Here is a 16,220-nt window from a genome sequence, read left to right on the forward strand (position 1 = left end):
CTTCCCGCCCTGCTCCGCGCCCGCCCGCGCCGGCTTCCGCTGGCGCGTGGTTTCCGGAGCGGATCGGAACCCGGAGCGCGGATCCGATCCGGGTCTGGCCATTCCCGGGGCAGGTAACGCCGGCTCCCCGCTCTCCTCCCGCCGCACCCCGCGCCCTCCCCGCCACCCGTGCCCGGGACCCCCCGCGCCCGCCCCGCCGCCGCTCCTCCCGCCGCTCCCCGGGACGCGCGGCGGGGCCGGGGCGGGCGCGGCGGCCGCTCCGAGCGCTCCCGGGGCGGCGGCGGTGGCTGCGGCCCCGCCACCGCCTCCTCCTCCTCCGCCGCCGCCGCCTCCTCCAGGCCGCCTGTTCTTTGTTACAGCGGCCGGGAGGGCGGTAGCGAAGGGGGCGAGGCGGGTCCGAGGCAAAACCCGGCGGAGCCGCTCCCGGATCCCGGGCCCCGACGGGCTCCGGGCGGCGGCGGCGCGGTCCCTGAGGGGCGGGCGCGGAGCGAGCGCCGGGCGATCCCCGCGGGCTCGGCCGGGCAGGGCACGGAGCCGTCGCGGGCACGGGGATGCGGGGCCGGCAGCGGGGAACGCCTCGGCTTGGCCGCAGGGGGTTGGGGATGGAGGAGGGTGGGAGCTCCCAGGTGCGAGGGCGTGATCCAGAGGGAAGAGGCTGGGAGGAGGAGGAGGAGGGAGGTGCGGGGATGCTGCCCTGCCCCGGCGTGTGCTCTGGGAGAGGGTGCGGTGGGAGCCCGAGGAGACAAAAGGAGCAGAGCCGCGGTCTGCGGGGCTTCGCACTCGTGAAATTTTCTGCAGTACGCTCGTTTTCTGCTCAGGGCTATTAAACTTTGCGTGTAGTTTATTCCCACGATCGCGGGAAGTGCTGGGAAGGGCAGGTGGCATAGACTCTGCCGGCTGCTGTGTTACTCCATGCCCCCCTGACTGGCCTAGAAATCGTCTCCCTCCTCAACAATAATTGATAGAATGGCCCTAATTTTTTTAAGTAATACAAGGCCTCACTGTAGTTTACCAGATGTTCTGTAATTCCTTGGAGCAGTAGCATGAACAAGCTCTACTACATCATGAGGAAAACTGCGTTTTTAAGTGCATCCTTCCACATATATATGTGCAGCACCCATCTGCTTGTGCTCTCAAGTTATTCACTCTCGTAGAAGCCCATTCTCAGACCGAAGAAAGGAGAATTTTAATTCTACCTTGTTGATCATTAAGTTCAAACACAGATTTTTCAGGCATTCCATTAATTTTTCTGACCTACTTTTTAAAAAGAAATCCATTAGCAAGATCAACTTAGCACTTGAGCCTGATTTCTTTCTTCAGCAGTTTATAAGGAGAAAGTGTGATTTTACATCCATTCTTAAATTTTTACTCAGATGGTTCCCTGACAGTGTCTTTGCACATATTGGGCTGCAAGCAGGTACCTGTGATGCTGCAGCTCTTCAGTGTCTTCATTTGGGTTCCCTCAAGTTCCCTTAAGTTCAAAGGCTTGTGTTGCAGCTGGAATTTTTGTGCATAGCTGTGTGGCTCTACTCTCAGGCATATAATCACTCATCTCATTATAAAAGCAAAAAAATGTGATTTTCTGCTCTTTTACTGCCATCAGAATTAGGCTTTGTACGTGGTCTAGTTTTGTCTTTGTGGCTTTTCTCCTGATTATTGACTGCTCATGATTACTCTCTGTTTTATGTAAAAAATACCTGGAACTCCCAGAAGCTTTGATTATTCCTGCAAGACAAGAACAGAATTAGGAGCAGTGGGATGAGTGACTTCCTGGAGTATTTTTCTGTTACAAATGTTTGAAAAGAAAAAAAAAAAAAAAGACCCTGTGGCCCTTAGCAACAGCAGATGAGGGCAAAAACAATCCTGCAGCCTGTGTTCAGTGCCACCATGTGAGTGGCACATCGTGACTCTGTTTACCAGCTGGAGCGGGTGGCATCGTGTCGTTTGTTTCAAAAACCCCTGGGAAATACAGCTGAGATCAGGGAGGAGGAGTTGTAAAGCACATGGGTGAGAAGGGTGTAAATCAGAATTGTGAAGCAGGCAGCAGTGTTTGTTTGGGAGCGAGGGGTGAGGATGGATCAGGAGTGTTGTGAGTGCAGAACACCAGAAGTCCTTGCTGCAGAGAGGGAGCTGTGCTAATGCAGATCGCCGAGGCTGCCTGAGGCACCTGTGAGGGCCCTTCACGCTTCCTCCCCATCACCTTGAACAACACTGATGATTTCTCCACCCCTTTGTTGCTATTCTCATCTGAAGGCTCCTGTAATGTCACTTGTCCCCAGTCTGTTTGCCAAGGATGCAACACAGTGACATCCCAGAGGGTGAATGCCTTTGGTGATGTGGCTGCACTGTGCTTCTGAACCATTGATCAAGGCCATTATTTCTTAATTCAGCCATATTTAGGATTAAAGTTTTGTCAGGACACAAACTATCTAAAAACAGCTGGGCATACCCTTCTTGAAATAGTGCAAAGCATCAGAAAAAAAAGTGTTGATTAAAAAGCAAAGCAAAGAATTTTTGACATCAGCCTACACCGCTTGTTTTTGCAGCGTTGTGCTTAGACTCCCCTAAGTACCTGTTCCATTGTTCACCTTGCTTTCAGGATAAGAGCTTTTGGGGAAATTTCCTGAGTTGCTCTTCCTGCTCTGCATTGGGCTTTTGTATAAATGTGTGTTCTGTTATTTGAGCTTGGTCGCCAAAAGCTGCAGCCCAGAAAGGCCCAGCTTGTGCCACGGATGGGGAGTGTTTGCCCCTTGGAGCAGTGAGTGTTAGGGAGGGATCCTGCTGCTGACAGCTGGAGTTGGGGAGGGCAGTGCTTGAAGAGTCCTGATCCTAAAAGTGCCTGTGCTCCCACATTTCTGGCTTGGCTTTTGTTGCTGGAGTAGCAAATGCTTTATCTATTTTCAAACAGGGCTCTGCGAGTTTGGTGTGTCATGTTTCCTCTCCCTCTCAGAGATTCAGGCTCTTACTCCCTCCTGTCTTCCTCTTGGCCAATACACTTGCTGTTTTGCAGCCTCACCCCTCTCAGACTTGGGTCGTGATCTTTGTGTTGCTTTGCCTCTCTGTCACAACACTGTGCATTGGCAATATTGCTTATTTGAGGAGGAGAGCGTTTTTTTGGGTAGAAAAGGGAAAAACTCTCTTCTAGGTGCTCATGTTGTGGTCTTAGCCATACATAATCAGACTTTTTCCCAAGCATAATTTAATTGTTATGGGGCAATAGTGTTCATGCAAGTTTTTAATACAGACTGACAGTAATGAAGTGAATATAGATTAACCTTATTTAACTGTAAAATCAAATTGGTTAGTTACCATTTCATAGAAGGCCAATGACAGAGACAGGATTTTATTTCCCTGGGTTTTCTGGTGCTCAGTACCACAATATACCTTTGCCTCTGGAAGAGATCTGTGACTGTATCTGCAGTTTTTAAGATTACTGTTTTTATTAAATAAGTAATCTGCCTTTCAGTGATAATTTTTTTAAAACTAAATAAAATGTTGCAATGTTCAATAAAATGTTGCACTGGGCCTTGTTCCTGCAGCGGTTGTTGCTGACCTGGATTATCCTCTGGCCCTGCGTGTTCTGAGGCTCCACAGGAGCTTTTTAGCAGGGAATGCAGGAGTGGCTGGAAGTTTGTCAGAGATGGGGAACAGCAGAAGACAGCATTTCCTCAAAGAGAAATGCCCGAGACCCCACAGACATTGAGGTTTCCTTGGTAGTGATGTCTGCAACACATGTAATGATACAGCAGTCTCTGGGGCTTTTTAAAAACTTGAATTTCTCTAATTTTCCATTGATACTGCAGCAGGGACATTAGTGTGTTTGTGTGGGCTCTGGGTCAGTCAACATCATTACTTCACAAAGGAATGTTTATATGATACAGAAAGTAAAAGTCAATTCAGAACTAACTTTGTCTTTTGTATTTTGGCAGGTTTAAAATAATGGCTGAAGATGGCAGTGAGGAGATTATGTTTATTTGTAAGTATTAGGAAAAGGATCTAATTCTCACTGTGTGTGACTTGTCTACTCAGAATGCTTGAAATTAAAGACTGAGCCAGACTTAGGATTTTATTTAGAAAAATTGCTCTTTGTAAAGGAGGCTCAAACAGCTAATGGGTGAATAGAGAGGAGGTTGTGTAATTTAAGCATAGACATTCTGCTGCTGTTGGCAAACACACAATGAAATCTCTGCATGTGAGTTAGCAGCACAGCTTTTTCATGGCTGAAGTGAGTGAGATTGAAGGTCTAACACTCGTGTAAGCCCTTTGTTTATACAACCAGCTCTAGCAGCCAGGGGTGTCTGGGGATGTCTCTGACCTCTGGCCTGACTTGGGGATCTGCACCTCCACAGCAAGGGCAGGCAGACTCATAATTCCTTCAGAACAAACCCAGTTTGAGATGCACCAGCTGCCCTGGCAGGTTTTACTCATGGCATTCACTGCCTGTGCTTCTTGCTGTGCCCTCTGTGTACCCCTGAGTGCCAGGCTGGGCTCTGTGGCTGGATTCTGGGCTCCTGGGGTGCTGGTGGGTGAGGAAAGGCTGCAGCAGGGCTGTGCCCAGGCTGGGCAGTGTCCCATGCTTGCTGCAGCTGGGCTGGCAGGCTCGGGTCCCACATTAATCCTCTCCTTTGTCAGCAGCCTGGGCATGCAGGACTTGGTGTCATGGTGGAAAAGAGTTAAGGGATGTAGGGCCCAGAGGGCCCAGATGTTGTGGATCTACTCAGGGTGGAGCAGAATGGAGCATATCCTTGGTTTTAGGATTCACATATTTTACCTCTGATGGTTCCACAGCTGCCTTTATGGCAACTATCAGAAAGTTGAATTTTCTCCCTCCACCAGCTTCCTTCAAAATTAGTGTTGACTGTTTGCATTTTTACTAGGATGCAGATACCAATAGTGGTTACCTTATCTTCCCCTTCATAAAAAAAATTGTGGTGGACAGCAAAAAGAATGGGGATGTGATGCCACTCCTAATTAGAAGGTGTCACACAACATGATTTTCTCCCTTCCAGTGGGGGCTGTGGTCACTGGGCTTTTTCTTGTGCTCTCTGCAATTAGCTTTTCCCATGGAATATGGGGACTGTTTATGTTCTGAAAGAGTGAGTTGCTATAAATGGCACTGTGCACTTCCAGTGATAAACATCCTTGAATATGTATTTCATAGACTAGAGAATTTGGGAATTTCTCTTTTTATTAAGTGTGTGAATATAGTCTCCCTGGAGTGTTTTTTTTGATATTCCCATGCTTGTTTTTGTGTTTCTGCTGTGGCTGTAATCTTTGGAAAATGTCACATATGGTGGGTGTAACAGCTTTGGCTGCTGTAGGGCATCCCTTGAATATTGAGCTGTGCCACACAATGTCATTGTCATATTCCCCTGGCTTTGGTCATTCCTCTGCAGAGGAGTGAGAGGAATGTGTGGCTTATTCCTGCCTGTAGTTGTGGCCAGTGCTGTCTGCACCTTCCAGAGGCTTATCCTTGCAGAAGTGAGGACTGCCCTGATGCAGTCAGGAGATGAGGAAAATGCCAAAGTGCTTTTTTCTTTGGACAGCAAAGCCTGTTGGAGAAGCTGTTACTCAGGCTATTCCTTCCTGTCCCCTTGGTTATGACAGTCCTTTATGGATGACAGTCCATTTCTTTTCAACAGTGAGGTTTACATATTCCTCTGTCATTTCTCTGCCCTCTCTGGTTTGGGAAATCTGCTTTTAGCCCAGATTATTTCAGTTATATTATTTCAGTAATATTTTTTAGTAATAATTTCAGTAGCCTGGGCTACAGGCACACCTGGAGCAGGGGAAGGGTGGAACAGTGAGCAGGACAGCTGTAGGCTGAGCTTTGGTGCTGCTGCTCTGGGAGTAGTACTTGCCCATGGATCCTTTCCTCTGGTACAATAACTCTGTGGTGCTGTACAGCAAGCCAGGCTGGGAAATTCCTTCTGCTGAAAAATCATGTGAAGAGCTGGTTGTTTCATTCCTTGGCTCACCAGAAGGCAGCACTAACAGGAGGCAGTGACCAGGCTCGGGGGCTGCAACAGCCAGAAATGCTGTTTGTCAAATATATGTATTTTTTCACTACTGAGCTGGTTTAGTTGCCAGAAGAAATATGAAGCAGTCTGAAATCCCTTGTTTTAGAAGTCTTTTTGTTCACTGGGATGGGTAGAAGCTTCCAGTTGGGAGCACAGAGTAGCTTTGCCAGAGGGGATGTACCTTGGAATGACTTGGCTTTTGTCATGTCTTCCCAAAAAAAACGTGTAATGATCCTTACATTACACATTTTCTGGGGTTTTCCTGACTTGCCCTTGTAAGCTTGGAGCTGAGATGCAAAAGGCACCACAGCAATATAACCCCTGTGTGATGATCTCTCCTGAAGCTGTGTCAGCAGCTGACCAGGCAGGGCAGTTTGACAGCTATTTTTTTCACAGTGAAGCAGTGTATAAGCATTTGGAATCCTGTTAAGTTAGCTTATTTTAGAAAGCCTCAAATTATCCTCGTCTGAAAATTGTTTCTTAGGAACCACTCAGTCCTGGGTAATTTACAGCCACTTAAACTGCAAGTTAATTTAGCTGAGCTGACAGTGAATTAGATGGCCAGAGTGTGTTGTGCAGCAGTTGTCTGGAAGGGCACCAGCAGGTACCTTGGAGGTCTCTGTCCTGCCCTGTGGGTGAGAAGTGTGTGTGGCCAGGCAGAGCTGGCCATGCTGGTGCCCTGCTGAGCCCTGTGCCACTTCTGCTGCTGGTTCTGGGTTTGTGCCTCCTGTCACTGGAAGCACCACACTACCCAAGCTGTTCAGAACAGCCCAGCTCCTGGGGAAGACAGTGATGTGGTTTTCTTTAGCTGCTATGTGTGGCAGCACTTTATCTGAAGAATAATGCCATCTTTAAGCAGAATATTTACTGTGGGTGTAAGGCATTTCTTTTCCTTTGTGGGAGAATTTAAACTAATGTCTTCTGATGGTACTGATCACAGTGTGTTTTATCTCACTTACACAGGTGCCAGCTATCCACTCAGTGTTCAATTATTTTTGTTCTTTTAAGCAATATAAATAAGCATCTGCCTCTCTATGTATGTATTTTACCTGGTGCTAGGTTTCTTTTGAAAGAGGGAGGGAACTGTCTTACAAAAGTGTTTTCCACCAACCTTTTCTGTCTGGTTCCTTGCAGGGTGTGAGGACTGTGGGCAGTACCATGATTCAGAGTGTCCTGAGCTGGGCCCAGTGGTGACAGTCAAAGACTCCTTTGTATTGAGCAGGGCAAGGTAAGAAATGTTTGTGTTAATCTTGACTAACTCAATGCTCATATTAGTCCTTTAAAGCATATTTGCTGTTCAGTGGATGTCACACTGACAGCTGGAAACTGAAGTCCCAGAGGATGACAGAAATCTATGCAAAGCACATGGCCTTGATTAAATAGAAAAATTGATGCACACACTTAAGTGCTGCACTGAATAGAAGCCAAAAAAATAATTTGCTGCTCATCAGGACTCTGTTTCTTTGCTGAGGTTCCTGGCAAGAAATCAGGGTGGTGCCAGATGGGGTGATGACTTCTGTCATAGTTGAGTACCTGCCCGTTTTATCCCCCTTAGATATACCAGATTCATTTCAGAGAAGTGTGTGAGGATTTCTCATTCATGTGTATGAACTCTCTCATTCCTCCACTTAGAAGCAAAACAAGTTGTTCTCATTATTATGGGTCTTTGCAAATGATTAGGGGTAATAGTTCTGTCAGCAAATCTGTGACAGCGCAGCAGAAACACTCATGTTTGCCAAAAGAAACAAATAGACTCAATCTAGTTGGGAGAAAACAGCACTGAGTAGTGATTTTTACAAAGAAAGACAATCAGGCACTGTCAGCAAAATTCCTATTAAGATGCAGAATGTAAGGCTAAGGAAAAGAACCAACTATTGTGAAATGTAGTACAGATCCAAAAAGGGAAGTGTTCAGATGGCTTTATGTGTTATATAATGTTTGCAGGGCTTCCATATTTCTTCTTGGGAAGTCACAGGCAGCAAACAGGCACGTGGGCAGCAAGTCTGGCACATCCTGGCTGTGTAGGCCGTGCTGTGGATTCCCAGCATCATTTTGTAACAAATACTGATGTGCTGGATCTGCCACCTGGGTGCCACGACCCCTTGGCCAGGGCAGGATGCTCTTGGTGTCCCACCGAGTACAGTGGCTGCACCTGTGCAGGGCCTGCCCCTGCTTTTCTTGGCCTTCCCAGAAGAGGAATTTCCTGCCAGGCACTGCCTTCCTGTGCCTGAAAACCTGCCCTGGATGATCCCCTGCAGCAGCTGTTAGTGGTTAACAGCCCTGACACTCCAGGTGCTTGAGGGTAATTTAAAAATACCCCTAGGAATAATAGAAGCTGGTGAGGAAGGTGCTTTTACTATATACAAAAAATGGGCAGTTCAGTAAGTCTCTAGCCTGTATTACACACATGACAAACTACTATTTCCTACGTTTTTTTCTATTTTTTAACTTGCACTTTCATGTCCAGATGTTCCAACTGGGAATGTTTGCAATATGGTGCACGCACTGGTTTTTAATCTCCTTTTGACATGCAAATGCAAAGTTTTCCCTAGTGGAAGTGTGGGCTGCTGGACCATAGACTTGAAAGCAGAATTTTAAGTTGACTTTTTTACAGATAAGTGTATTTATTTTCCTGAAGAGTTTTCAGCTGAAATCATGTAAGATAAGAAAAGGAAAGAAGAAATTTAATTGTAGCCTTTACAACTGGGGAACTGTAACTGAAAATGAGTTGTCTGAGTTTGAGGGCAAGTTTAACCACAAACTGGATATGAATCTTTTAAAAACAGTCTGCTTGCTTAACCACGTTTGTTGTTCCCTCTGTCTTACTGAAAAGATAAAATGGATGCTTTCTGGTTAGAAAAGAAGGGTTGAGAAACATCTGCTGAACTTCTCTGTCTCCAACACTGCTTCTTGTATGTTTCAAACTAAAAGTGTATTTTCCAATTCATTTGCTTATCACTATGATTGCAGTGTTTTTGTATTTCTCTTTATTTAGGCAGTAAAGCAGCTCTGCCAGTGTCAACCTCAGGGTAGCCTGTCTGATTCTTTTTAGCTTTTCATCTGTTAGCACAGACATAAAGAAACAGAATTGCATTTGGTCTTTGAAACCAATACAGTGGGGCCAGTCACCTGAATTTTTGGGAAGGTGTTCCCTCTGTATTATACATAGTAACAGTATTTGCTACATGTAGTTCTTCTCAGAAACTTGTTTGGGAAAAGAGAGAGGCTGAAACACTTGTGTTTAATGCTGACGTCTTTCTTCCACGGGTTCCTGCAGTGCATCACTGGTACTGGGCGAGGTGGTGTTCAGCCAAAGGTTGAACTTGCTGATCTTGGAAGTTTTTTCCAACCTAATCAGTTCTGTGATTTTTTTAATTTTTTTTTTCTCAATTCTCTCTTAAATTTTTAGATCATCTCTGCCTTCTAATTTGGAGATAAGACAGCTGGAGGATGGAACTGAGGGAGTGTTTGCTCTGACTCAGCTGGTGAAACGTACCCAGTTTGGCCCCTTTGAATGCAAGAGAGTTCTCAAGCTGGAGAAAGAATCAGTTTTTCCCCTGAAGGTAAGACCCAGAATTTGTAAAGCAGTAAATAGCAAGGATTCAGTTTTACCTGTGAGGAATTAATGCTGGCTAACACAATGAAAACAAAGATATGAAGGGAGATTATTTGGAACATCTTTTAGGTGTGCCCTGTAAGAGATGAGCTAAACAAACATTCTCTGGGCAAGGAACAGAAGAACCAAATTAGAAGATCAGTTCTTTTAATGAGTCTCTTCAATTTGATTGAATTTGCCTAATGAGCCACATATGCATTAGGTTTAGGGAACATGCAGAATAAGTGGGGTTTTTTCTGTCTTGCATTTGTTTTATTCCTCTCTTGACAAGTTTTGGTAGGAGAAATGCTGCATTAAGAATGGAATTCAGTCTTAGTTTCCACTAATACCTAACTCAGAAGTAAAGATTTAGAAGAGTGCCTTGGGCTGATGGCTATTTGGATACCCTTCCACTCATGTCTGCAGTAATTTTTTGGAAAACTGGTGGCTATAGCAAGAATTTTTGGGATGATTTTGTTCACTTTGTTCCAATCTTGCTCCTGGTTGTCTGTGTCTGAGACAGACAAGGTGTGAATAAATAAAAGATGAATAATAAATAAAAAAAATAAAAGATGAATAATAAATAAAAGATGCCCGATGCAGGACTTGAGGCTTCCTTCGTCCCTGATACCCATTGAAAAGAAACCACTGCAAAAGCAGAAAATTTTTTTTTCCCTTAACTTTATATCACTTCTCAGGGTTTTTATTCTGTGCACATTTTGCTTGGCAGGTGTTCCAGAAGGAAGGGCCCCTGGTGTATTTTGACACCACAAATGAAGATGATTGCAACTGGATGATGATGGTGCGCCCAGCCACCGAGTATGAGCACCAAAACCTCACAGCCTTCCAGCATGACAATGACATTTACTTCACCACCTGCCAGGACATCCCCCCAGGAACTGAGCTGCGAGTGTGGTATGCAGCTTTTTACGCCAAAAAAATGGAAAAGCCAGTGCTGAAGCAGGTCACTAGTGTTGCCAATGGTATGTGTGGGGGCCTTTCTTCCTTCCTAAGGGCCCAGTGCTGGCAGGGACTGATAGTCCCTGGCTGTTGGAGTTGACAGTGCTGTTTATCCAGTAGGTTCTTATCCTGCAGAGTCAGGCCGGCCTGCACACGTGGGTGCCCTGCAAGAGGAAAGTGTAGATTCTTCACCATGATACAGCCAGGGTTTTTTTTAAAACAGGTGGCCTAGTTAATGGTTCGGCCTCTTCAGAGTGGACAGACTGGATAAATAGTCCTTAACTAAAGATTTGGTGTATCAAATCATTTGTATCAAATAATTTCTGGATAGAACAGCAAAGGTGCTCAATTATCAGAGAAATCTGTATTTGATAAAGAAGCCATTCTTCAGTTGCAGTGAAAATGGTTTGGTTTTGCACAGAACTGTTACAGAGTTCTAAAAACTAGATTTCTCTTAAGCAGCCTCACATGGGACCCACTAGAGTAAGATCCACGTGGCTGTGCATTAGAAAGAAAGGCAGCAAGTATTTCAGTATCAGAATTAGAACTGCCACAAGTTCCAGTGTTTTCTCCTATTTTTCCATTTCTACAGCTGAAAGGCAAGATCCTTTGACATTGCAAGGGTGTTTTCTTCCTGCTCTTAAGCTGGGAGTACTCCCTGGATGTTATTACTGCTCTGCTGGGTATAATTTGGGGTGACAAATTTGGGAAGAAGCCATTGCCACCAGCTTTATGGCTGCCCTTGATCCTAAGCAGAGTCTCAAGGGCTACAGCTAAATCAATGCAGATGACATGTTTCTGGGCTCTGAGATGTTTCCAGCTGGTATTAACTGAGAGGTTTTATATTTTCCCTCTTTAATTTAACCTGTTCATGTATTTTTTGGGAATTATGGGTATTTTAAAATACTGTTAAAATATGCCCTGCACTCTCTGTTCAGCACTTCACGGTTCACTCCAGACTATTTAAGGCACAGTGGGTGAGATTCAGCTATAAGAATGCCCTGGTTAAAATTTTCTGTGAGAATGTTGTTTGCAGGCCTGTTACAGAATAAAACTTTCTGACTGTGGTTACTACCCTCAGCACAGAGCAAGAGTCAAAGGGTCTGGGCAGTAAAGAAGATGAACTCTTTTTCCTCTTCACAGATACATCCTTGGTAGCAACGGAGTCTGATAAAGAGGGGAATAATAACATCTCTTCAAAACCTTCATCTGCTGTCTTACCCCATAAAAAAACCAAGAAATCCAGCATGCTAGCAGCTGATCCAGCAGGTATGCAAAATTATAGTGCTCTTAAGGAAGATAGAGGACAGATACAGGTGTGCAGAGCTGTTAGGTGTAACACTCCTACACGTGTATTATGGACATATAACTTCTGGCAAATACTAATTTAGAGAGGATTTGAAAGTCTGATTTTTTCTTTTCATTTTCATGAGCACAGTGCTTCAAATACATACACAGGTTAAAAAGTGGCAGAGGGGCCAATAAAGTTTTAGGCAGATTATTTTCATGAAAACCACAGATGCTCCTAACTTTGGAGATGGTTAGTGTTGGGATGGGGATAATCCCCAAGAAGATCTTCATTCTGCCTGTGCAAAGTGTAGTAATTCAAATGATCAGGCCAAGCTCTAGAAGAAAACATTTCAAATATTTGGAAATGACAAGAACATTGCTCATCCCCAAATTACAACAATACCACAGTATATGCCACTATTAGAGTTCAAACTGTTCTAAATTACAGAAACTAAAATTTCAATAAACTTATAAGCAATACATATCCTCTTGGCAAAGAACATGTGGCTGAGGAAATATCTGGTTGTGTCATAGGAGCTCTGTCCCAAGGATTCATTACCAAGCAGTGCTCCCCCCACCCAGTCTCTGCAAAGTGGAACAGTGTAATTAAGAACCCACTTAACACAAATTTCAAAAATTACACTCAGAGTACACAAGATCAAAAGAAAACCATTCTAGGTCTGCTCTTTGAGGGGTTGTTTTCCTAAACTTTGCTCATTAAAAGTAGCTGGGAGGAAAGGAGGGGAGTTCTTGCAGACATGTACAGAGCAACTGATCAGAGGATCCATTTGTCAGCTTGGGTTCTGTCACAGCTAAACTGTGAGGTTGACTGAGGAGTTGTCTTCCAGTTTGGCATTATTGATTTTTCCAGAGGTAAAATGAAGAATTGGAACAGCCTCTCCTACATCCTTCACCCTACTGCTGGAAAGTCCAACTTCAGCAGAAGCAAAAAGCTGCCTTTTATATTTTGGGAACCGTGAGGTGTTCCCACTGATTTGGTGCTTCCAAAGTAAAATTTTCTTCTTTTGATTTTGTTTGCCTCAAGTCATATCCCTCAAGCAGTTGCCAGCTGTCAGATCTGTGGTTCCAAGTCAGCCAGGTTGCCCTGCAGCTGCCCTGAAAGCCTGAGGAAGTGGGAACTTAAGAAGGATCTGACTCTTCCTGACAAACCAGTACAAGGAGCAGCTAAGGAGCAAGGGAAGTGCAGAGTCAAGCACAATTAACTTACACAGAATCTTGGTTTGCTGCTTTTGTCCTCCTGGACAGAGCCCTCAAGAAGTTCTTTATATAGCCTGTGAAGAGAGAATTTTTGTTGCTGTATTGCCAAGTGATTTTTTATTAATTTATTTATTGCAGCATGGATGAGATCACACCTCTGTAGTGCAGAGTGTTGAATGTATCTTGTAGCAGGCAACAGCCTCTGCCTCAGAGAATCCTTTGTTTTGGTTCAAGAGCAAACACTGAAAAGAAGGAAGAGCTTTACTGTCCCTTTACAGATGGGGTCCTCAGGCAGAGAGAGATGAGCTGGCATGTAATGACCATCTAGGAAATCTGTGGCAGAAACTGAGGCACAATTTGAATTCCCTGTGCTGCCATTCACTTACCCTGACTTCAGTGTCATCCTCCTCCTCTGCAGGAGGAGTCTTAGTCAGCTTTTTGTGTGCCAAAAAAATCTCTGAATCAGTCCAGATTGATCAGATCCTCTTGACAAATTTAAATATATCATCTAAGGACTGAAATACAAAGGACTGTGAACAGAGTTACTCTTCCTGTTTTATTTTTTTTTTGTTCCAGTTTCATTTGTGCCCTAATTTCTTCACCTTTCTTGAGTTGATGTGTTAATTAAAGTATTAGTATGGTGATTTCATAGCACATCTAATTAATGAAACTGCTGAAACCCAGGTTTTCATTGTCCTCACCCTTACTTCCATTAATCCTAATGTTCTTACTCTGCAATGCCCTTCACAGAGGTTTCTCCTGCTTCTGCCCTCAGCTAATCCATAAGAAGACTGGTAACACTGGTTTTAGAGGTGCTAAAAATTGCTCTATGCCATGCCTTTTATGAACACAGTTCTTTAGAAAGTGATAAAGGAGCCCTCAGGATTTTACAAGGACACTGATACTCTCTCCTGGCATCATTTATACCTTCCAATAGTTCAACTCTTCATGTTTGGAGAATCCTGAAATGGTCCCAGCTGCCCCCAGGGGCCTCTTACTGCTTAAATTATACCTTGTGATACTCAGGGAGTTACTGCAGGGTAAACAAAGCTACAGGGGTTTACCACCTCCCCATTTGCAGAGTATTTCAGTATTTCTTGTTGTGATTTAGTGAACACTCCAGAAGGCAGTGGAACAGCAGAAGCAAAGCCCAACCAGTGGACGTGTAAAGTGTGTTCATCTGCTTTCCAAGAGCCCCAGCTGCTGACAGGTAGGAAGTGCTAGAAATTCATGGGAGAGCACTGAGAATCATCAGCAGAGTTCTGCTCTCCCATGGCTGTGAAGCCATGCACTATCCATGGTGCAGTAAGATAAAAAGTTTTAAATTTTGTGTTCCTTTAAGGAAAGCAGTAGTAGGGAAGGTAGAACAAGGATATTTTGGATGTTTTGACCATGGCAGTGTTCAGTCTCTGGACAAACAGCTGTAATGTTGAATCTAGAAGAAATAAAACTGTGATCTAGGAGATGACGTGACTGTCAGGAAAATCAAGGATAGGGAGCTGCATGAGCAGTGTGAAGGTCAGTGATGCCAGGTTATACTTTGAGATGTTGTCCATCTGCTATTTATGGCACAGATTTAGTAAGGGTAATGAAGTACATATTTTTTTCTGCATTTCATTTGCAGCTATTTTATGCAGTTTTTCAGAAGAGCCTAAAATTATTTAGAAGCTTTGGCCATTTGATGAATCTTTTTTGTAAAGGGGACTTTGATCAGTAAATAACTTGGACATTTGGAAAAATGTACCCATTATTAGAAACACAAACTTTTTACTGTGATATCAACAAATCTCCTTAAAAATTCAGTTCTTGTGACTGTTGAATGAGCTGTGGGCTTTGATTTGTGAAGATACTGTGACTACTTTTGAAATCATTTGAAGTCACTGCAAAGTGAAATGGACCTGATAGATGGGCTTCAGCTAGTTCCATTTCAGTATTTTAAGGATAATTTCCTCCTTCCTCTCCTCTTCTTCCCTATCCACCTAGAGCACTTGCTGAGTCACCTGGAACAAGCCAAAGGTGCCTCTCCAAGCAGCCAAAATGATGCTGAGAAAGCAGAGAAAGCAGCAGAGGCTGTGCCAGCAGATCAACCAGTGGCAAGTGATGCAGCCAGTGCCAGCACAGACTCGAGGAGAAAGGCCAGGAGGGGAAGAAAAGCCAAAACAGCAAAAGTAGAAACACCTCTTGTCATTGATGAAGAGAAAGATTCTGCAGGTAAAACAGAAATCTAGAAAATGTATAAGCAGATATATTGCTTAGCATCTGTGATGATGCCTTTGCCAGAAAGGCCTAAAAAGCAGCAGAGATAAGATGGAGGTTTTTATTTAGAGCACTAAAGCTGCCAATTTACAAGGTTTGTTAGTTATTTCTGAGGGCCTTGAAGGCAGCACCTACAGCCAGTCACCTGCCTTCTTCTGTGGTGGTTTGTAGAGAGCCCCAGAGAAACACAGGGTATGAGAACTGCAAGAAGGAACAGGAGAGGAAGCATTCTTCCTCTCAAGAGGACAAATCCTTCTCTGTTTACCTCAAGTTTGGTTTAGAAAGGGCTTTATCTTCCTTGAAGGGATGTTCTAATAGGAAATTTCATCATGGTTGGTCAACTGACCCTTCAGTAAAAGCTTGGAAAGGTAAGAAGTCAGAAAAAGCTGAGATGTCCCTGCCCGTGGAAGGGGTTTGGATTAGATTTTTAACAGTCCCTTCCAACCCACATTGTTCTGTGATTCTTTGAATTCTTTCCTTGTGGACAATTGATTTGTCCAGTGCCACCTCTTATTACAAATCCTGCATTTGAGGTTTTGCTTCCAGCTGTCCACATTACTGCTGTATTTATTTCTTTGGTGTGTGTGCAGTGGAACGTGTGGCTGACGCTGTCACCAAGGTCCCTCCAGAGGAGGTGGCCCTGCCTCCAGCTCCAGAGGAGAGGATTATGGATCTGGTTTTAGGAACAATGCCCAGCAGCACAAACAGCATCAGCTCAGTGACAAAGTAAGTGTTCTGGGATGCACAATTTCCTCTTACTTGTATCTAAGATGATGTAGCATGCAGCAGTTCTGCTCAACTTCTGGGCACACAGATGCTCTTTTTTATCTGCATAAAATTGTGTGATGCTGCTGCTGCTGCTTCAAGAGGTGATTTTGAGT

At 44.5% G+C, this 16,220-nt stretch overlaps 1 protein-coding gene across 8 annotated transcripts in view; it reads left to right on the top strand.

The window, feature by feature from the left end:
• PRDM15 (PR/SET domain 15) overlaps nt 1–16,220 on the top strand; it is a 35,203-nt gene continuing 18,983 nt past the window's right edge. For 2 of the 8 annotated variants that reach the window (XM_059840091.1, XM_059840093.1), the window contains exons 1-9: nt 1–113; nt 3,930–3,976; nt 7,155–7,248; nt 9,430–9,583; nt 10,346–10,598; nt 11,719–11,844; nt 14,195–14,293; nt 15,067–15,294; nt 15,930–16,065. In XM_059840091.1, coding sequence (XP_059696074.1) covers nt 3,940–3,976; nt 7,155–7,248; nt 9,430–9,583; nt 10,346–10,598; nt 11,719–11,844; nt 14,195–14,293; nt 15,067–15,294; nt 15,930–16,065 — 1,127 coding nt within the window. In that variant the 5' untranslated portion in view covers nt 1–113; nt 3,930–3,939. Of the gene's footprint in view, nt 114–775; nt 798–3,929; nt 3,977–7,154; nt 7,249–9,429; nt 9,584–10,345; nt 10,599–11,718; nt 11,845–14,194; nt 14,294–15,066; nt 15,295–15,929; nt 16,066–16,220 lie in introns of those variants that run through there. The other 6 variants (XM_059840089.1, XM_059840092.1, XM_059840090.1 and 3 more) reach the window with 5 other exon arrangements.

The sequence above is a fragment of the Haemorhous mexicanus genome, chromosome 2, assembly GCF_027477595.1.
Source record: "Haemorhous mexicanus isolate bHaeMex1 chromosome 2, bHaeMex1.pri, whole genome shotgun sequence".
Classification (NCBI taxonomy): Eukaryota; Metazoa; Chordata; class Aves; order Passeriformes; family Fringillidae; genus Haemorhous; species Haemorhous mexicanus.